Below are 23183 nucleotides of genomic sequence, written 5' to 3' on the forward strand. Positions count from 1 at the left end.
AAATTAATATGATGGACTACATATAGGTACATATCGTTGGCTTACTTCTAAAACTTCGTATCTCCTAATGCTGTTCCTATCCATTATTTTCCTTATGACTGGTCACGCCTCCCAGCCACGTATTTATACGCAGCCCATCAGAACAATTATCGTTGAGTTCATTTTACTATGCTGATATGTGAAGGAAAATGAACCTTGAATGCATTATGCTGTAGGAGTGCGTAAATACGTGATGAAAACAACATCCCTGCTATACGGTATGGTAAGGTACATTTTCCTTTACACACCAGCATAGGAAAATGAACACAATGAAGATTGTTCTGATGGACTGCATATCCACATGTGGCTGGGAGGCGTGATCAGCCTTAAGGTATATAATGGGTAGGAAGAGCGTTGGGACATACGAGGTTTTAGAAGTAAGCCGTCGATATGTCGTTGGGAGGTTGACAGATACGTGGAATTGTATATTAACCCGCATTATGTTAATTGATTACTAACCCAAGATTCATTTAAATCAGGTCCAATTTAAACAGTTCCCTTGTAAATAACATTCTAACAACTTTGAAATGTTACTGGAGATGACATTGTTAGGGGATAGTGGAGAAGAAGGTGTTACATTGGCTGGGTAAATATTCACTAGGAAGCATTTATTTGAGGTAAATATTTATTGTAATAGAACGTGAACTTCAGACATGCTAGATATTTATTACATCAGTACATCTCAATTATCAAATAATATACTTACTTAACTAGAACATACAGAAATAATTCCCAATGAATCACAAACACGAACGTTAATGAAATGCACCCTGTTTCAATTGGGTGTTGTTTATTGGCTGGTCAACGCCTGGGGCTCGTGAGCGTCTTCAGCGTTGGCTGTCTGCTCGGCTGGAGCGTCTGGAACACACACCATACACCTCAATGAGCTGAAGTAGAACCGAAAATCTACAGGTTGTTTGAAACTATTTACAAATCATTGTCTGACAACACAGGTAAAATGTTTCTCTTTCTTGAATAAAGCATACGGGAAGAAATGAATATTCTAACCAGAAACCTCCACAAGAATGAACTATTTCAAGTAAGAAGCTATTTCAAGTAATTCTCCTCATCAAGCGATAGTTTCATCGTACATACATACATTTATGCATGGGCTACATATACAGGGTGTCCCACCCAACTCTGCGACCCCAAATATCCCCGAAATGAAACAAAATATGAAAATTCCAATTGGCCAGGAACGTACACATGTCAGGGCCTCACACAATGAGAAGGTGTGCACAATCCATAAAGGTGAATAAGTAGCACTTCCAACGCACATCTTCATTATATAATATAGAATGTTATCAATTTCAGCGTTCAATAAACACATCTCTGCCGGGATGAGTGGCTCAGACGTTCGTTTGATGCGCTGGCCTTCTGAGCCCGACATGGCAGGTTCGATCCTAGCTCAGTCTGCTGGTATTTGAATGTGCTCAAATACGTCAGACTCGTGTTGATAGATTTACTGGCATGTAAAAGAACTCCTGTGGGACAAGATTCCGGTACCTGGGGATCTCAAAAACGGTAAAAAGTGGTTAGTAGGACGTAAAGCCAATAACATTATTATTATTAACAAATATCTGTGAATTAAATAAACGCCCCTACAATTCTACTAGTTCTGCGGCCCCGTTTATATTTAAATATATTGTAGTCACAGTAAATCGAGGTGCGTAGGACCGAGATTACCTCGAACAACAGAAAAACTCCGACTTACGAAATCATATGAGAAATTTATGTACATGCAATTTTTTAGATATCGATGGCTTACTTCTAAAACCTCGTATCTCCTAATGCTGTTCCTATCCATTCTTATCCTTATGACTGATCACACCTCCCAGCCACATATTTATACGCAGCCCATCAGAACAATTATCGTTGAGTTCATTTCCCTATGCTAATATGTGAAGGAAAATGAACCTTGAATGCATTATGCTGTAGGAGTGCGTAAATACGTGATGAAAACAACATCCTTGCTATACGGTATGGTAAGGTACATTTTCCTTTACACATCAGCATAGGAAAATGAGCACAATGAAAATTGTTCTGATGGACTGCATATCCACATGTGGCTGGGAGGCGTGATCAGCCTTAAGGTATATAATGGGTAGGAAGAGCGTTGGGACATACGAGGTTTTAGAAGTAAGCCGTGGATATGTTCAACATTAGTACACAGTAATTTAAAAAACAAAACATACAGAATGCCTTACACTAAAAGAAATTGTCAAATATGTTTTGAAAATAGAGAAACTTAAATTAATTGTAGCGCCTATTTCAGAAGTGAGAATGCCTATGCTGGCGCTACCTAGTGTTTAGAGTGCACTATATCTTCTGGTATAGGCTAGAGCAATTTTGTTACTTTCATTGACCTGTCCCACTCTTATCCTTGGCTTTGATAATGTGAAAGTGACTGAGGTATGAGCGATGCTAGTAATGCCATTTCTTATGCAGCCAGTCCCTGCCATTAATGGTGTGAAAATGTTGCACATGGGGTCGGTTGATGCATGCATTTCAGTGGGCTTGGCAGACTGATATGTAATAGCAACTTCTGGATCGGTGAGGAAAGCAACGGGAAACTACCTCACTCCTCATTTCCCCAGTACGCCTCTTCAGTGATGCCTAGGCCATCTATGACAGGTGATGGCGGAGCTTTTGAGGATCCAACCAGCCTTAGGGCTGAGGACTGAACATACAAAAACAAGAACACACAATTCATTAAGCTTCAAAAAGTTGTTTAGTGTCTTCTGTTTTAAGGAATTTCACCATTTCCAAGAAGCAATTTTCAACAAATATCTGTGAATTAACTAAACGCCTCTATAATTCTACCAGCTCTGTGGCCCCATTTAGTACCACACTTCTTCCATTTAAGTACAGTATAGTCTCAGTAATCTGAGGTAGATAGGACCGAGATTACTTGAGCTATAGGAAAACTCCGACTTACGAAGTCGCATTAGGAAACCTATTTACATGAAAACTTTAGATATCAATCAATCATTACTGACCTGCATTTAGGGCAGTCGCCAAGGTGGCAGAATCCCTATCTGTTGTTTTCCTAGCCTGTTCTTAAATTATTGCCATTACATTGCAAATGTATTAAACACCTCCCCTGGTAAGTTATTCAAATCCCCAACTCCCCTTCCTATAAACAAATATTTGCCCCAATTTTCCCTCTTGAATTCCAACGTCATCTACATATTGTGCTCCTTCCTACTTTTAAAGACATCACTCAAACTTATTCGTCTACTAATGTCATTCCACGCCATCTCTCCATTGACAGCTAGGAACATACCACTTAGTCGAGCAGCTCATCTCCTTTCCCCCCAGCCTTCCCAGCCCAAACGTTGCAACATTTTCGTAATGCTACTCTTTTGTCGGAAATCGCCCAGAAAAATCGAGCTGCTTTTCTTTCGATTCTTTCCAGTTCTTGAATCAAGTGATCTTGGTAAAGGTCCCATACACTGAAACCATACTCTACGTGGGGTCTTACCAGAGACAGATATGCCCACTCCTTTTCATCCTTACGATGTCACACAAAAAACCTATGTACATGCAAACTTTAGGTATCAATCAATCACTCCTGATCTGCATTTAGGGACTGCCGCCCAGGTGGCATATTTCCTATCGGTTGCTTTACTAGCCTTGTTCAACATTACAAGATAGTAGTTTAGAATCAATCAATCAATCAATACTGATCTGCATTTAGGGCAGTCGCCCAGGTGGCAGATTCCCTATTTGTTGTTTTCCTAGCCTTTTCCTAAATGATTTCAAAGAAATTGGAAATTTATTGAACATCTCTCTTGGTAAGTTATTCCAATCCCTAACTCCCCTTCCTATAAATGAATATTTGCCCCAGTTTGTCCTCTTGAATTCCAACTTTATCTTCATATTGTGATCTTTCCTACTTTTATAAACGCCATTCAAACTTATTCGTCTACTAATGTCATTCCACGCCATCTCTCCGCTGACAGCCCGGAACATACCACTTAGTCGAGCAGCTCTTCTTCTTTCTCTCAATTCTTCCCAACCCAAACATTGCAACATTTTTGTAACGCTACTCTTTTGTCGGAAATCGCCCAGAACAAATCGAGCTGCTTTTCTTTGGATTTTTTCCAGTTCTTGAATCAGGTAATCCTGGTGAGGGTCCCATACACTGGAACCATACTCTAGTTGGGGTCTTACCAGAGACTTATATGCCCTCTCCTTTACATCCTTACTACAACCCCTAAACACCCTCATAACCATGTGCAGAGATCTGTACCCTTTATTTACAATCCCATTTATGTGATTACCCCAATGAAGATCTTTCCTTATATTAACACCTAGATACTTACAATGATCCCCAAAAGGAACTTTCACCCCATCAACGCAGTAATTAAAACTGAGAGGACTTTTCCTACTTGTAAAACTCACAACCTGACTTTTAACCCCGTTTATCAACATACCATTGCCTGCTGTCCATCTCACAACATTTTCGAGGTCACGTTGCAGTTGCTCACAATCTTGTAACTTATTTATCACTCTATAGAGAATAACATCATCCGCAAAAAGCCTTACCTCCGATTCCACTCCTTTACTCATATCATTTATATATATAAGAAAACATAAAGGTTCGATAATACTGCCTTGAGGAATTCCCCTCTTAATTATTACAGGGTCAGATAAAGCTTCACCTACTCTAATTCTCTGAGATCTATTTTCTAGAAATATAGCAACCCATTCAGTCACTCTTTTGTCTAGTCCAATTGCACTCATTTTTGCCAGTAGTCTCCCATGATCCACCCTATCAAATGCTTTAGACAGGTCAATCGCGATACAGTCCATTTGACCTCCTGAATCCAAGATATCTGCTATATCTTGCTGGAATCCTACAAGTTGAGCTTCAGTGGAATAACCTTTCCTAAAAGCGAATTGCCTTCTATCGAACCAGTTATTAATTTCACAAACATGTCTAATATAATCAGAAAGAATGCCTTCCCAAAGCTTACATACAATGCATGTCAAACTTACTGGCCTGTAATTTTCAGCTTTATGTCTATCACCCTTTCCTTTATACACAGGGGCAACTATAGCAACTCTCCATTCATCTGGTATAGCTCCTCTGACCAAACAATAATCAAATAAGTACTTCAGATATGGTACTATATCCCAACCCATTGTCTTTAGTATATCCCCAGAAATCTGATCAATTCCAGTCGCTTTTCTAGTTTTTAACTTTTGTATCTTATTGTAAATGTCATTGTTATCATATGTAAATTTTATTACTTCTTTGGCCTTAGTCTCCTCCTCTATCTCGACATTATCCTTGTAACCAACAATCTTTACATACTGCTGACTGAATACTTCTGCCTTTTGAAGATCCTCACATACACACTCCCCTTGTTCATTAATTATTCCTGGAATGTCCCTCTTGGAACCTGTTTCTGCCTTAAAATACCTATACATACCCTTCCATTTTTCACTAAAATTTGTATGACTGCCAATTATGCTTGCCATCATATTATCCTTAGCTGCCTTCTTTGCTAGATTCAATTTTCTAGTAAGTTCCTTCAATTTCTCCTTACTTCCACAGCCATTTCTAACTCTATTTCTTTCCAGTCTGCACCTCCTTCTTAGTCTCTTTATTTCTCTATTATAATAAGGTGGGTCTTTACGATTCCTTACCACCCTTAATGGTACAAACCTGTTTTCGCATTCCTCAACAATTTCTTTAAACCCATCCCAGAGTCTGTTTACATTTATATTTACCGTTTTCCACCGATCATAGCTACTTTTTAGAAACTGCCTCATGCCTGCTTTATCAGCCATGTGGTACTGCCTAACAGTCCTACTTTTAAGACCTTCCTTTCTATCACATTTATTTTTAACTACCACAAAAACAGCTTCATGATCACTAATACCATCTATTACTTCAGTTTCCCTATAGAGCTCATCTGGAAACAAAAATACGTAGATTTCCTTACACTAAAAGAAATTGTCATATGCGTTTTGAAGTAAAAATGCTTAAGTTAGTTGTAGGGCTTATTTCAGTAGTGATAAAAACACACATTTCATTACAGTTTAAAAAATTGTGAAGTGTCTTCTATTTTAACGAATTGCATCATAGAGAAGAGACTCACTCTGTGTAGAGCAGGGATGTACGCAAAACCTGCCCTTGTTGAAAGCTCGGAGCCATCATAAGACTGGCTGGGTGAACACTGCCAAGATCCAGTGACGGCAATTTAAAAGAACGTACTGTAATTCTGAGGCCAGCAATTCCACGCCACCGTCTTAACAGTGGGTTGTCCATTGGGGTCACCTCAGTCTGTTTTACGACATAACGCATTGCTGCCTCTAGTGCAGAGTGCCTCTCACGATGACTCATCAGCGCTACAGTATCTGTCATATCCTCGTCAATTTTACACAATGTTGGTTCACTCATCATTTCTATGATAGCGGCATTTGTAAACTCCAGCTTTTCATTACCTTTTAATCACTCCACGATGTCCATCTCGCTGGTGTTTTCACACCCTGGAAGGTTAGAAAGCAGTCTTCTTCATCGAAGTTCTCCTCCTCACTTTCTGCACTTTATTTCTTCAAAATTTTGTTCCCATGTGTTGTGTTCAGCTTTTGTCTCATATAAGGCACTCGTGCTCTTAAAATTGATCATTTATTATTTTTGCTCTTTCTAAGTGAAGAATTCAGAACCTAGTGGGCCAACTGTTATTTGTGAAATATGGAGAAAATGTAGGGTAAAGTTTAAAAAACTCCTATCACTTACAGAAAGATGTACAATTAATACAACATATCGCTGGCTTACTTCTAAAACCTCCTATCTCCTAATGCTGTTCGTATCCATTATTTTCCTTATGACTGGTCACGCCTCCCAGACACATATTTATACGCAGCCCATCAGAACAATTATCGTTGAGTTCATTTTCCTATGCTAATATGTGAAGGAAAATGAACCTTAAATGCTTTATGCTGTAGGAGTGGGTAAATACGTGATGAAAACAACATCCCTGTTATACGGTATGGTAAGGTACATTTTCCTTTACACACCAGCATAGGAAAATGAACACAGTGAAGATTGTTCTGATGGACTGCATATCCACATGTGGCTGGGAGGCGTGATCAGCCTTAAGGTATATAATGGGTAGGAAGAGCGTTGGGACATACGAGGTTTTTAGAAGTAAGCCATCGATATGTACATTGCCGAGTGTAGACCCTGTTATACGAAGCGCATTCATCAACTATCTACCTGCAGATTGCAGTACGAAAAGGTCTCGTACATCCGCTGTTCATATTTACGCTTAAATTACGACTCACTCTGTGTAGATCAGGGATGTACGCAAAACCTTCTCTTACTGAACGCTCTGAGCCATCACAAGGAGAGCTGCCTGAACACTGCCAAGATCCAGCGGCTACAGCTTAAAAATCATACTGTAATTTTGGGGCTAGGCAAGCTCGGTCCTAATCCACTTTCTTTGGCTTGGTCTTTCTATCTCAAGCGGAGGGTCTTTGTCATCATGTCCGTAATCTTGTTACCAAGAAATACACAAAGAAAAACAGACATATTTGCAGCATTTCCAAGATGCTGGCGGCTAGTGCGCTGTTGAGACACCATTGCAAGCCTCTTGGAAAGGTGTAGCAATCCAACTGATGAGCTCACTGCTACACTGGGGCGATACGCTGGTAATTTCACGATTGGAAAATATTAAAGAGCTTAAAAGTTTTTAACATTTGCAATCTATGAAACTAAATTATGGTTTCCTTCTAGAAACCTTAATTTTGATAAACAGACAATTAATTCAATTTTTCATTTACTTGCATTGCTTTATAATTATTACCCTCTATCTGCAAATGGCGGACTTCGGTCTGAATTCGGACCTCGATGCCTTTTTTCCTGGACCTGTTCGGTTTACACGATATCAAGAGTAAGAAAGAAAGGGGAAAAGTTACAATTAGAAACACTAAAAATATTTTAGTTAGTAATGTACGACTTAAACATTCCCTGGCCTAAAGCTCCACGAATGGCAATGCCAAAATAAAATGGCGTATAGCTTCTAGTGCCGGGAGTGTCCGAGGACAAGTTCGGCTCGCCAGATGCAGGTCTTTCTATTTGACCCCCGTAGGCGACTTGCTCGTCGTGATGAGGATGAAATTATGATGAAGACCACACATACACCCAGCCCCCGTGCCAGAGGAATTAACCAATTATGGTTAAAATTCCCGACGCTGCCGGGAATCGAACCCGGGACCCTTGTGACAAAAGGCAAGCACGCAACCATTGAAGCATGGAGCCGGATAAAGTACCGAGTTTTGAAGATATGAAAATGAACAGGTTTCCTGTTTGCTCTACAATTGGCAGTGAGTGTTTATTTAGATATATCTCTGGTCTGTGACCTATTCCCAGCCTCAGGTAGGGGTTAGCTGCTGCTTGATCCGCACAAAAATTAAAAAAATAACCCGTGGCTTGTACGTCAGTGTAAGTGTTGAATTATTTCAGTGAGCTTTTGCGTCATGAGTGATTACAAGAGACGTAAGGTGAATTCTGAAAGTCACATCTTCAAGCCTGACTGGGAACTGAAATTCTTATTCGTTTTGCCGAATCGTACAGACACATAACCTACATGTTTAATATGTTATCAAGCAGTTGTTTTGATTAAGAGAGGGAATTTAAAGCGATATTTCAACAGTAAGTTGTTCAGTTACGATCAATCACTTGCCGGTGATGAAAGAAACCGGATGGTTAAACAGTTGAAAGCTTTATTAGAGGCCGGTCAAAGATACATGAGACGAGTTACCACAGAACATGAGAAAGTAACACAGGCATCTGTAAAAGAGTTTAGGCAGGGCAAACGTTATTTTTTTCAACTCAGAAAGTGTGAACGAGTGTCTTGTTGAAACGATCAGAACGTCATTTCGAAGCGATGCGAAAGAGATTCATCTCATGAAACGTATACCCTGTCTGCTGCTACAAATGTGCACAGGGTAGAATTGTTCTGTTCGTACTAAACTCAAGCAGGAAACGAGCAATACCTCAGTGTACTCTGTGGCTCTAATGAATCTTCAGATAGGACTGAATGTGTTCAACTCTGTTATATGTTCCTTTCTTTAATGGTGTTCGAATTTTGGAATAATTTTTTAACTTCAAGGCAAATGAACTCAGTCGAGCGGAAGACGTTGCACAGAATGCGCCATTACATCTGAGAATGGTATGTAATGGGAAAGTCTACAGCATAAGGTGCTCGTAGCTTCGTGGGAGGTCATAGTGGTCTGGTACACAATATTCGAGATTAAATTGTAAAGTCGTTTTTGCACCAAACCACATTGTGCAGCTGGAGTTGTCTGATGTTTCCAATACAGCCACTCATATGGTTAATGATTTACGTGAGAGATCATCATTGACACACAAACGTTTCAGAACCTACCTCGAGGAGCTTGGTGCTTTACACACAGTTTTTTTGCTCTACAATAACGTTCGCTAGCTTTGCAAAGGGGACCTGCTTTCCAGTTTCCTTGAACCGGAAAACGAAATCAGACTTTTTCTCAACGGGTGTGACGTTAAAGGCATTAACCAGAAATGTCAAATATGAACTTCCTCGACGACGAAGAAACAGTTCAGCTGGTTGCTTTCTTGAGTGATTTTTACCATTTCAGCAATGTTACCAATATTTAACAGTGACCAGGAAAATTGGTGCATAAAGTACTTGATGCTGTATGACTCTTTCGAGCTAACTTAGATCACTTTATTCCAGGTTTGAAGAAGGAAAGAATTCATTCTCCCAAACTTCGTTTGGCATCGTGTAACGAAAGTTTGTTGCGAAATTTGTTACACCTTTTGTACCAGCTAAAGAGAGGATTTGATGAATGATTCATGCAGTGCAGCAAATTGGAAGATATTTTTCAGACTGTAATGAAACCCTTTCCCAGTGATTCTTGAGGAGAATGGTGTACCAAAGCAACTAAATTATGGAACTTTGACACAGCAGAATTACGGATGGAAATGCTACAGTTGCAGATGACAGAAGAAAGGACAGAGAAAATTGAGCGGTACTTTTGGCTCTCTCTTGATAGAGATTCATACCCTAATTGTCGCAGGTTTTGGAAATACGTACTGAGAATGTTGTGGTCGACATATAAGTGTGAAAATGACTTTTGTGAAAATACATTTTCAGATCCAGATTAACTAATCGACACTTTAGAGAGATTTTATTAAAAATTGGTAAAACTGCTCTTTTTTTACAATTTTGATTTACTTCGCACCGACACAAATAGGTCTTACGGCGACGATAGGGTAGGAAAGGGCTAGGAGTGGGGAGGAAGCGACCGTGGCCTTAATTAAGGGTTTGAACCCCATTGTCGGAAGCCTTGAAGATGGATTTCCTGGTTTCCCATTTTCACACCAGGCAAATGCTGCGGCTATATATTAATTAAAGCCATAGTTAGTTCCTTCCCATTCCTACCCCTATCTTACTCAATCCCGTCATCGGCATAAGATCAAACATTCTTTTTCTTGGTTCACATGGAATAAACCAAAGGACTATAATTTCTGTTATGCCATTCATTACGCTGTCATTTCTCTTTCATATCGTGGAACATAATACGTTAGTTTCCTGATTTCGTATGCGCTGCTTTAAGAGTTAAACTTCAGTGGGCTTGACGTACACAAATGCAATCTTTCTCTCTCTCTGACAGATAGCAAAAGGAACAGGAGAAGAGTACAGGTTAGCTGGTGAGGAAAGAATTCAACTGCATAATTCCCAGCTGGTGACGGAATAATACCTTTCTGTGCGAGATTTGTGTGGAGTAAGTAGGTGTGAAAGGAGGCACATTGCGTGTTTCGTGAGAATCTTAGTAAAATTAATCAATGTAATCGCCGAGATGATGCGTTTTCTGCTCACTGAGCAGCTTGTAGATCTGTACAATAATTAACGCCACAGCCACCTCCTTCTCAGTTTTAGCCCTATCCTGTGCCATCCAATCGTCGCCATGGGACATGTTCCTGGAAAGAAATATTGTAAAATATTGAAAACTGAGTTGAGTAATTTTAAGGTGCGGGATCGTCGTTTTCATGTGAGGAGACAGTGGGCAAGTCCTATTTCCATTCCCGATGAGTGTTTTTAGGTCTCTCCAAATCCTTCATGTCGTTGTAGGTGAGTTGAAATTTACTTTATAGCAGAATATTTTAGGCGCAGAAGGAACCTTTATTAAACTAGCGACCGTTCCCAATTTTCGAAGCTAAATATAATTTAAGTACTTTCTGTCGTGCACTGATAGCATGTGTCATGACATTTACTGAAAATTTAAACTAATTTAAAATAAAATAAAATAAAATAAAGTTAAATTAAAATTACTAATTGACCTACATTTGGAGGAGAAAATGATCCTCCTGGGGATGTAACAAATTGTTTTCTTTTTTTTTCTTGGTATCAAATGTTTGTAGTTTAGTTGTTAATTTCCTCGAGTGAATGATACGATTTTTAAGTGAAATATTTGTACTTTAAAATTTTCTGTTCCCAACTGATAATCCCTGGAAGTAATCGGAAAGAAATCAAGGGACGATCTAAGCAACGATAGTGATTTAGGAACCCATTGACGACCATCCTAGAAGTAGTATTTCATGACATTCTCCTTTCAATTACAGACGAATGCTCAATGGCTTTCTTTTAAAACCTCCTTTGTCCCAAAGCTCTTCCCGCCCAACATATTCCTTAAGACTGGTCACGCCTCTTGGCCACATATTTATATGCAGTCCATCAGAATAATTTTCGTTGTGTTCATTTTCCTATGCGGAAGTGTAAAGGAAAGTGGACCTTTCCATTCCGTATTGTAGGGACGCTGTTTACATGGCGAATTTACGCACTCCTACAGTATAATATATTTAAGGTTCATTTTCCTTTACACATCGGCATAGGAAAATGAACACAACGAAAGTTATTCTGACGGACTGCATATAAATATGTGGCTGGGAGGCGTGACCAGTCTTAAGGAATGTAATGGGTAGGCATGGGGACATACGAGGTTTTAAAAGAGAGCCATCGTTATGTGACAATCTTGAGGTAAGAAATACTGATCCGCATCACATGCATCACTTAGAAAGAAAATTCGTCGAAATACAGTAGTTTATGCTATACTGACCTTAGATGACGCAACTTTCTGGAAACAGTCCTAAGCTGAAATATTATCACATAGAGGTTTTTCTTGTCCAAATGGCGATCTCTTTCTTTCGGGGTTGGTTATCAGCCCTGAGAGCCCGGGGATGCGCTCTTGGAGTGGGCTGACTTACGGTATTAATTTTGACAAATGGCTGAATTACCCGCATGCCATGGGGACGATGAGAAAGTTTCAGATCATTCACTATAAGATAATCGTTACGTAATTTCCCCTAATATATCTGTTACAATGCAGATCAAAGCCTTCTCCACACAGGCTACGAACGCATCAGGAGATGAAGAAGGTAATTGATTCCACTATCCGTAAACTCATCGCTAAGAGGGTAGAGCGGTTATGTCTATGCCTTTGTCCCGAGGAGTCCGACTCGTTGGCTGAACGGTCAGCGTACTGGCCTTCGGTTCAGAGGGTCCCGGGTTCGATTCCCGGCCGGGTCGGGGATTTTAACCTTAATTGGTTAATTCCAATGGCACGGGGGCTGGGTATATGTGTTGTCTTCATCATCATTTCATCCTCATCACGACGCGCAGGTCGCCTACGGGAGTCAAATAGAAAGACCTGCACCTGGCGAGCCGAACCCGTCCTGGGATATCCCGGCACTAAAAGCCATACGACATTTCATTTTTTGTCCCGAGGAATTACCCTGGTTCTCATTTTTGGTGTAGGCTGAGTGAATTCCAGGGCCTTATGCTGCCCCAGATGTAGAAGTCTCGTTTCTAAATATTTCGACTTCCTCCTGGAAATCGAACTCACGTCCTTCCAACCTAACTGAGGACCCATTCATCGCCTCGGATGGACAGCATCATCTGTTACAATGGCCTGTATTCATTCTTCTCACCATATGCTACCGTAAAATGTTAAAGCTTATCTCACAACTGAGCTCAAGAGGCGAGCCGTCCACGTAGTCTAGTGGTAGCACTGTAGTTTCCTACTGGAATTTATAGTTGGTGCCGACGTTAGTGGCCCTGTCGCTTGGTTGTTGATGTTCTCTTTCGTAGATAGTGGGCTTGATTCCCGGCTGAGGCCAGTGAAAATACATTTCAAAACCAAAGTAATGGGGTGCAGCCAAATGAAAATCAGGTAATGCGGGAGATATCAGATTAGGAATTGAGGAGTTAAATTAAATAGATGAATACTAAATAGCACAATAAGTAATCATGGCAGAAGTTAGGAGAAAATAACGTGCAGACTAAACCAAGCGAGGACGGCTTTTTTAAGAAAGGACGTTTACTCATTCAGGCATGAAAATTTGCATTGTTTATTTGTGTGAAAGTCGAAGGCAATAACTGGAGCAGAAAGAAAATTTCGATTCCTCCTAAATTCGGTGTTATCAAAGAATGTTGATGGTATAATAACAACTTCGTGTGGCTGTTGCTAGCCTGGCGCAACCCCTGTAAGGAAGACCCTCCGGCGAAGGTGGGTGGCATCTGCAGTGTATAGCAAACTGCGTATTTGTATGGTTGTGTGTGGGGTCTGTGAGCTGCAGATATGTCGGAGGTGGCACTAACATCCAGTCTCATTGTCTTCTAAGATTAAGGTTAAAATATCTCGACCCGGTCGGGAATCGAACCCATTTGCCCGAGGACCGAAGACTCTAAACACCTACCCATATGCTGAAGATGGAACGGATAAATAAGATTACAAATTAATTGTCCTGAATCAAATTTGTGAGATGAGAAACTTTTTGTGATATTTAACCAGGATAAGAGATATAAATGTCCGCCTCCCTTGTGTAGTTGTTAGTGTGTTTAACTGTCACCCCCGGAAGCCTGGGTTTGATTCCCGGCTCTCGCTCAAAATTTGAAAAGTGGTACGAGGGCTGAAACGAGGTCCACTCAGCCTAGGAAGGTCAACTCTGTTGATGTGGGTTCGATTCCCACCTCTGCCATCCGCCAAGTGGTTTTCCCACTTCTTCTCCAGTGGCGGGATGGTACCTAAATTAATCCCACAGCCGCTTCCTTTCTTCTTCCTTGCCTATTCTCTCCAATCTCCCCATCCCCTCACAAGAGGGATAGCAGGAGAGGCCGCCTGCTGATGAAAACGCAACGGGAGATAGTACACAATAACCTCGTTTAACCCGATTAAGTGGGACCGAAACTGTTTCGAATTATCGAAAATCCGGATTATCCGGAAAACTAAAAAACAAAAGACAAATACAGATGAGTTGTGCACAAAAATACAAGAACATTTTTGTTACATTTACGACTCTGTTTTATGCACTAAAATAATGTGTGAGTTTTTCTGTTTTACATTTGTGTAGCGTTTGCGCTCAGCACGACTATGAAGACGTTTTACTAACATCACTTCTGCCGGTGTGCTTTCAGTCTGGGATTCTAAATAGGCCATCAGTTTGTCTAGCTGCATTGTTGCATCTCCATGAGTCATTGTTTTTTAATAATGTTATTTGCTTTACGTCCCACTAACTATTTTTTAAGGTTTTCGGAGACGCCGAGGTGCCGGAATTTAGTCCCTCAGGAGTTCTTTTATGTGCCAGTAAATCTACCGACACGGGGCTGTCGTATTTGAGTACCTTCAAATACCATCGGACTGAGCCAGGGTCGAACCTGCCAAGTTGGGGTTAGAATACCAGCGCCTTAACCGTCTGAGCCACTCAGCCCGGCGAGTCGTTGTTTCTTCTGATGGAGCGCCGGCTTCATTTTCGAATTCACCAACACTCTCGTTATTACCTGCCGTGGAACATTCATCTGTCATTATGCCGTAGCCTGAATTATAGTCATTTTTCAACCAGTCCTTTACGTCGTTCTCATCTACGTCCGTGCATCCGGGAAATGTGTCAAGGAACTCAGAAGAGTCCACGGTTTCCCATTCTCAATTCCAGGAAAATGTCGGGACGGTACCTTTAATAGACCGTGGCCGAATTACTTCTCCAATTCCTGTCCTTAACTATCCTTTGCGGAAAAGACATTCAAGAACAGTCGACCCCGTAAAAGAAATACTGTACAAGTAAAAATATATATTATTTTCGATCCGGATAAACCGGAGATCCGGATTAATGAGGGCCGGATAAACGAGGTTATTGTGTACTCAAATTGCATTCACTGCACTTGGGGTGGTAGAGGTGGGATCCCACTCTGAGTCCGAGGGAAAAGTCAACCCTGGAGGGTAAACAGACTAAGAAAGAAGAAATATATTGACAGAAGACATTTTTTTTTTTGCTATTTGCTTTACGTCGCACCGTCTTATGGCGACGAAAAGACATCTTTAGGCACTCAGGTCTTGTTATGTTGGTTTTGGGAAAAAGTATAAGGAGTAAGAATGTACGAATAAGCCAAGATGTGAATATGAAAAAGAATTAAAGCAAATGCAGTGTGGAATATTTGGAAAATGATCAGAAGGATTACGTTAAGGGCTATATCAGACCAGTCTATGGAGTGATGATGTAAGCAACATTCAAGGATTGGCCTGAGTAACTGGAAAGCTGTGCGCCCAGCCTCGCAAGGACAAGTAAGAAAAGAAAAAGAGTAAAAAACCTCACAATCGGTTATTCCAGAGGTGGTTTTTCTGTGGTTTCTCCACGAATGTCCTGGTTGACCATAGATTCCCTATTCAAGCCCCAGTTAATAACAAATACAAACATCAGCATATGTACCACAAGTTTTCAGACAGACTTCGCATGCACAGACCATGAGGCTGGTGACCGTGATGTCCAAAACCCAGGGTGCGAAATCAGAAATAAATGGTGGAGGGGGGGGGGGGAAGGGACATAGGGCTTAACTACTAGTGTTTATTTCAGACAGTATTTCGCGGGGGGGGGGATATTCTCCTGTAATTTAATTACCCCCTCCCCCAGACAAATGTAAATTGTAGATCTTTTTGTCTGAATTTTGTTGATATAACGAGAACATTATTCCAATCAGCTGAGAAGTTTTGAGAGACTGTCGCTTTGTTACGAAAGGCCAGACGAGGCGCGATTTGTCCTGATTTATTGCTTTATTAGTGGAACCTTCCTCTATCAGGGCTAAGTTTTGACTGAAAAAAATGTGTCGGTTTGTACACTGCTTAAGTGAATAGTGTCCTATTGGCTACTTATCGGAAGCACACTCTCTCCAAGAAGTACAGGAGTGGTAAGCTCGAGCTACTTACGGAAATGACAAAGGAGGAGAGCTTCAAGTAATTTATATTTTTTTCCGGGTTTCAGATGGTCTTGTCAGAGTGAAACATGAATAATAGGCTGCAGGTCCGGATTGTCACTGCTGCGTTGTTTTATTGCTGAAGGTCTGGCAGTCACTTGAATTATTGCTGATGTTTTCATAAAAGTATGTACAGTAAAAATCATTAGTTTCAGTCATAAATTATATGTGCTCTACATTTTCCTCATAATTTTATAATGAAAGAATCCCCCCGGGCAATTTTAGTGGGGGGGGGGGACCTTTGAGATAAAATTGTCCGTGGGGGGAAATCCCTCCCTTCCTCCCCCGCGATTTCGCACCCCGCCAAAACCTCTCGATTGAATCAGCAACATCTTCTAAAGTGAAGCCTATTTATATACTTTGATATCAAAGCAAGCTATATAGATGCCCATCAAGGAAGAGAGCCTCACCTTTCAAATCAATAGAACTTACCCTTGTGGCTTCAAAAAGATAACAATGTTTGTCAGTGTTAGCGAGTAAGTTAGTGAAGTAGCGGATGGAGCTTTTGTTAACTTTGCTGTTCAGAGTGCTAGAGAGAAGCGTGAGCGTAATGGAGAACGTGTTTTGATACAGTAAGTGAACAGACGGCAGATCTACAGTAATACTTGCGCGAAAGTTGGTCGCGTAAAGATTGCTATACAATGATATTGGCCGGAGACCCATTCTCATGGCTGTACGAACGTTCGTGTATAAAGACTGATATACAGAGTGTACCGATAAAGTACGGCCAAACATTCAGGACACATTACTCACACATGGAAGAAGAACGTATGTTATAAGAACATGGCCCAAGAACGCTTTTTTCCATGTAAAAAGTATAGTATAGTATTTATTGAAGAACATTACAGGCTTTCGGCCCAAATACATGTTCCCATTACAAAGAGAAAAAGGTAAAAAATATGAACTAAATCTACCATGTGGACGCAAAACAAAAACAAACTAAGTCTACAATGTAGACGCTCACATGGGCGCTCACATATCCACATGTGAGCGCCATCCTTATAACTACCTTACTGACAGGCCGTGCCGTCCCCCCTGGTGATTTTTCCATGTAGAGCTCATTTTCTACAACTCTACTTATTCCTCGTCTTCTACAGCCTTTCTCCACTCTGTGGGTTGGCGGGTGCGCAGAGTGTTGCACGTGTGGATTTGGCCCTGTTTAATGGAAGGATGCCCTTCCTGACGCTAACAATATATGGCGGGATGTAGTCACTAGTAGGTGTTTCTGTGGTGATTGGTAGTATAGTATGTTGTCTGAATATGAAGAAGAAAGCGTTAGGACAAACACAAACACCCAGTTCCCGAGCCAGAAGTATTAATCGGATGTGATTAAAATCCCTGACCACCGGGCGAGTTAGCCGTGCGGTTAGAGGCGCATCCGGGAGATAGCGGGTTCGAATCCCACTGTCGGCAGCCCTGAAGATGGTTTTCCGTTGTTTGCCATTTTCACAACAGTCAAATGCTGGGGATGTACCTTAATTAAGGCCACGGCCGCTTCCTTCCAGCTCCTAGGCCTTTCCTATCCCATCGTCGCCATAAGACCTATCTGTGTCGGTTTGACGTAAAGCCACTAACAAAAAATCCCTGATCTGGCCGAGAATGGAATCCAAGTCCCTTTGAACTGAAGGCCTCAACACTGACCATTCAGCCAAGGAGTCGGACATTTTCTACAGTTCGACATAATACATTAATCACGGGAAACACACAGGAACAGAACATACGGCCTGGCGGCCATGAGTGTTAAAGCGTGAAGTGTATATGGCCTGACACCGTGGTTAGCCGGTTCGAGTCCCGTAGGACGAAAAATAATTTACCACCAAAACATTGGCCGGCAGGGTAGGAGAGATGGTGGCATACAATTTCTAATCACTAGATTGCTTGCCAAAAGTCTGGATTAAATTCCAAACCTCCCCGCAATGCTCATATGGAGTAAGGTGATTCGTACGTCGGATGAGCACGGGGAACCTTTAGCTGACGGAGTGGGCAATGTGCCGGCACTTAATTTACCCTCTCCCTTCATACTATCATGTAGGCCTATCACGTTAATTTCATCTCATTAACACCTCTGATGAGACTGGCGTCAGGAAGGGCATGTGGCCCTAAACACTCGCTACAAAGTTTTATCTTACTTCATGTACGCCGGGCTGAGTGGCTCAGTTGGTGGAGGTCCTGGCCTCCGACCCCAACTTGGTAGTTTCGTTCCTGGCTCAGTCCGGTGGAATTTGAAGGTGCTTAATTACGTCAGCCTCTTGTCGGTGGAATTACTGGCACGTAAACGAACTCCTGTGGGACAAATTCCGGCACCTCGGCGTCTCCGAAAACCGTCAAGAAAATAGTTAGTGGGGCGTAAAACCAATAGCTTTATTATTACTTCATACCCGATCCCGTAGAGACACGGGACATACACACATGGGAACAGAACATAGCAGCATACAACATGAGATGTTCAAAACGCCCTCCATTAGCATTGATACATGCATCTGGGATTCAATGCGATGGCTGATTGATGCATGTAAAACTGTTAAAAATTATCGCGTGATGATACTATGTCATGAGAGGTTAGTTCAACACACGACTGCACGTGGTGTTGCGCGAGTTGGTCCCTGGGAGTTACATAACCTAGAATGAGATCCTGCACAAGAACTCCGTACCTGTAGCAACTTCCTAAGTAGGCTATATAGATTACAGAGTTCCTTACCACTTGTACCACATTCACTGTAAATAAATTCATTTGAGGATATTAGTGGTATCAAAAGGCAGTTTCACTGGCTAGTTCACATCGAAGCCGGCCATGTTCGATGTAGACGAAGTGTTAAAATTGCCGGAAAGGTGGACGAAGATCACAGGAAACTGGAAAATACAATGTTTATTTAAGATTCTTTTCTATTTGCTTTACGTCGCACGAACACATATAGGTCTTATGGCGACGATGGGACAGGAAAGGCCTTAATTAAGGTACAGCCCGAGCATTTGCCTGGTGTGAAAATGGAAAACCACTGAAAACCATCTTCAGGGCTGCCGACAGTGATGTTCGAACCCACTATCTTCCGGATGCAAGCTCACAGCTGCGCGACCCTAACCGCACGGCCAACTCGCCCGGTAATAAGATTTATAACGTTCAAAATAAATCGTTCCATTTCCAGCTAAGAACACTTCTTCTAATTTCCGCCCTTTCAATAATTACTTGTTGTCCATACTAATGTAGATCAAGTCCACTTTTACGACCGGCTGCCTTTCCTGATGTGTTGGGTATTCAGCCCGAAGACTGTTTTGATCCTCTGCAGCTCCGCCAACAGCTGTCATAAATAGTCTAGGCGTCACTGTAGAGGCGTACTAAGGAAGTGAGGAGTGAGGTAGTTTCCCGTTGCTTTCCTCACTGAGCTAGCCGTTGCTATTACATATCAGTCTGCCAAGCCCACTGCAATGCATGCACCAACCGACCCTATGAGCGATATTTTCACATCATTCATAACCGGGACTGACTGCATAAGCAATGGTATTACTAGCATCACTCATACCCCAGTCACTTTCATATTGTCAAAACCAAGGATGAGACTGAGGCAGGTCAATGAAAGTAACAAATTTGATATCGCCCATACCAGAAGACATAGTACACTGTAAACACTACATCTCGCCAGCAAAGGCAGCCTTTCCTGATACCAACTCGATGTTCCACCGAAGGAAACGATCAGACCATTATTTTTTGCTGTTGGTTTGACGTCGCACTAACATATAGAAGATGTTCGGCGACACAAGAATGGAAAAGGGCCAGGACTGGGAAGGTAGTGGCCGCGAACTTAATTAAGGTGAAGTTCCAACTCATCCCTGTAAAAATGGAGAAATAACGCGAAACCATCTTCAGTGTTGACGACGGTGGGTTTGGAACACAGCTATTTAACGCGAACCACGGGGCCAACTCACTAAGTATCAGAATATTTTTTACAGCCGATAATAATAATAATAATAATAATAATAATAATAATTGTATCGGGCGGTACACCCCTACGCCGCAGTTTTAAACCTTGTGCCAATAAATCCTCCTCTACAGGAGAAACTCTGAACTTAAAAAACTGGATCAACTCATAAGTTTCTCAGAAGATGTCACTACCGAAAATTTTGTGATTATGAAGTTGTCAATACTGTGTGGATTTCAACTTGTTTTGTTTTCCATTGATCAAGAAGTGTGGACATTGTCTTATAGATGTCTCTACTAAAAAACTATGATCATGCACCCTGGTGCGAAGTGAAGGAACTCTCTTGAAGAAATTTTGTATTCATAAGTTTTCTCTTTACTAAATTTCGTTCATTCATTTGTGGGTTGGCAATATTAATCTTTTCTTTCCGCCAGTTTTGAATTGAGCCAATCCAGAATTGCTGTAATTAATTTTTGACCAATCGTGTCTTTCTTCTTCGATTTTGATGTGTAACTTTTAGCTAGCCTATTAAAGCCTGTGGGTGTGGCTGTTTTATTCATGAAAGGTCTCGAATTTTCCTCAAGGGTATAAAAACTGCTGATTTTCTTGTCTCTCGGCCACATCATCAACATCTAAGTTAGTGGGTGGACGTATAGCGGGAGGCGGGAAGCGCCTCTTTCTTCAGGCAGCAGATCTTCAGTAAGGTAATGGCCGCTTAACATCTTTATTTCTTGCTAACTCAGCAGTTTAACCCGCGGGGAAGCTCCGAAACCTTTACCATGTAACCTATCTCTTAAACATGTAAAATTCTGTAAAAACTTCATATATCTGTAACTGTAAATCGGGGATAGAGAGTGCTTTACCCTGTCGAGCTCCCCTTCATTTTGGATTTGAGGTGACTACATTTTCGTAACCGTTTTTCTACTCTTCCTTAATGTGTTAAATTTATTCTGTATACGAGTCACCTCCATAGCTTGGGAACAGCCCCTGTTTCATTGGCCTAGTGCCTTTTAGGTTTTAAAATGTGGGTTTAGGAGTGGAAGTTCACGCCTCCATTCATTTTGCATTTTGGGCCATTAACGTAACCTGTTATTTTTCTACTAAGGTCCAGTAGGTTGGGTAAAAGATACCCCTGTTTCTTTGTAAGTGTGCCTTGAGGGCAGTTAATGGTAAAGTTTGTTGTGGCCTTTGATAGGCTCAGAAAATTGAGAGCGGGTCAGCTCTTTTATATGTGGCAAAAGTGCCTCTAGGAGGCCTGATATGGTTTTTGGAGCAAAGGCTCCTTGAATGAAGGGGTTTTCTGCCCTTTGGACCAGAATGTACCTTGGTAAAGTTGAGCTGAGAGCTCAGAAATTGTAAAAAATAAGGGCTTGAGGCCCAGATTGTTAAATTGTCTCTATATTTTGGCTTTCGTGGTCTTGTACCTGATTTGACTTGTTGTTATTTGTTAAAGTTTGAAATTTTATGTGAAAATTGTTAAGTTTTGCTACTTTCAAAAATATAACCTTTAATGCAATTTTAATTCGTATCTCGGCCTTGTAGTTAGATCCATTCCAGCCCGCACCTTCTTTCACCTCTGCATTCCATGGGTATCCCCGTAACAACAACAACAACAACAACAACAATAATAATAATAATAATAATAATAATAATAATAATAATAATAATAATAATAATAATAATAATAATAAACCAAACCCCATGGCGCAACAGCCCCGACCGCTGCTCAGCCCGAAGGCCTGCAAATTACGAGGTGTCGCGTGGTCAGCACGACGAATCGTCTCGGCCGTTATTATTGGCTTTCTTGACCGGGGCCGTCATTTCACCGTCAGATAGCACCTCAGTTGTAATCACGTAGACTGAGTGGACCTCGAACCAGCCCTCAGATCCAGGTAGAAATCTCTGACCTGGGTAACAGGTAGGCACGCTGCCCATACACCGTGGGGCCGGCAATAATAATAATAATAATAATAATAATAATAATAATAATAATAATAATAATAATAATAATAATAATAATAATAATAATAATAATAATAATAAGTGCACTTAGTGACATCACGTCGCTGAAATCATTAATTAGCGGGCAAAGGTATTATCACCATCATACGCCCTACTAAAATTTCTACCCGAGACCCGTTTAAGATAACCTGGAGGAATAATGTACAGGAACAGAAAATTTGAAACTGACAGTACAACGAACCACAGCCAACCAGATTTTGCACTGACAAACATGGCGTCAAAAATCACATTTCTGATCAATATTGTAATACTTTCACATCCGGAAGAAGTTCAGGGAAAAGATCTACAATTACCCTTCACGGATAAGTTAAATGAGAGAGATCTGGCGTCAGAATAAAATGATCGTTGTTCCAATAGTGGCAGGAGGACTAGGAGCAATTTTGCACCAACTTGATATACTTCAAAAGTTAAACCTTCATAAGTATACACCTACATTGTTCTGCAGAAAATAGGGATGGTAAGAAACCTGTAGCATTATATGGAAATTGTCTAATAGAGATTTGAAGGATCCATACGCGAAGAATATCACAAAATCAATAGCGTTCCACTAGCTCGGATAGTAATCTTGCCTGATGAACTAAAGAACCGTGATACCTGAGAAAACCTGATTAGTGATAATACTAGTACTACCGAAACTACAATAGAGGCAACACTGCTCTGGATAGGAAATAAAACTGAATTAATTATTTTCACTTCTACCACATGTTAGCCTACGGCTAACGTACTTCACAGTAAACCGACTCTCTCTTCACACGCAACGTACATGCACTGTGACAAGAAAATTCGGCCGGTGCATGCACAGTGGGTCTCAGCCCAGAAGTGGCCACGGCTGGTTTGTCGTCTGACAGCTATGTTCTCCGACGAGCGAGGAGGGGTGGTCACGGCTCTATCATGGCTCTACTTCTCT

The 23183-nt window shown here is 41.2% G+C and overlaps 1 protein-coding gene across 2 annotated transcripts in view; it reads right to left on the reverse strand.

Moving 5' to 3' along the window:
• Nucleotides 1-658: 658 nt before the first annotated feature.
• Tk (Tachykinin) overlaps nt 659-23183 on the reverse strand; it is a 1255732-nt gene continuing 1233207 nt past the window's right edge. For both annotated transcript variants that reach the window (XM_067142375.2, XM_067142377.2), the window contains one exon: nt 659-897. In XM_067142375.2, the coding sequence (XP_066998476.2) occupies nt 830-897 (68 nt within the window). In that variant the 3' untranslated portion in view covers nt 659-829. The remainder of the gene's footprint in view (nt 898-23183) is intronic.

Source organism: Anabrus simplex, chromosome 2 (assembly GCF_040414725.1).
Source record: "Anabrus simplex isolate iqAnaSimp1 chromosome 2, ASM4041472v1, whole genome shotgun sequence".
Classification (NCBI taxonomy): domain Eukaryota; kingdom Metazoa; phylum Arthropoda; class Insecta; order Orthoptera; family Tettigoniidae; genus Anabrus; species Anabrus simplex.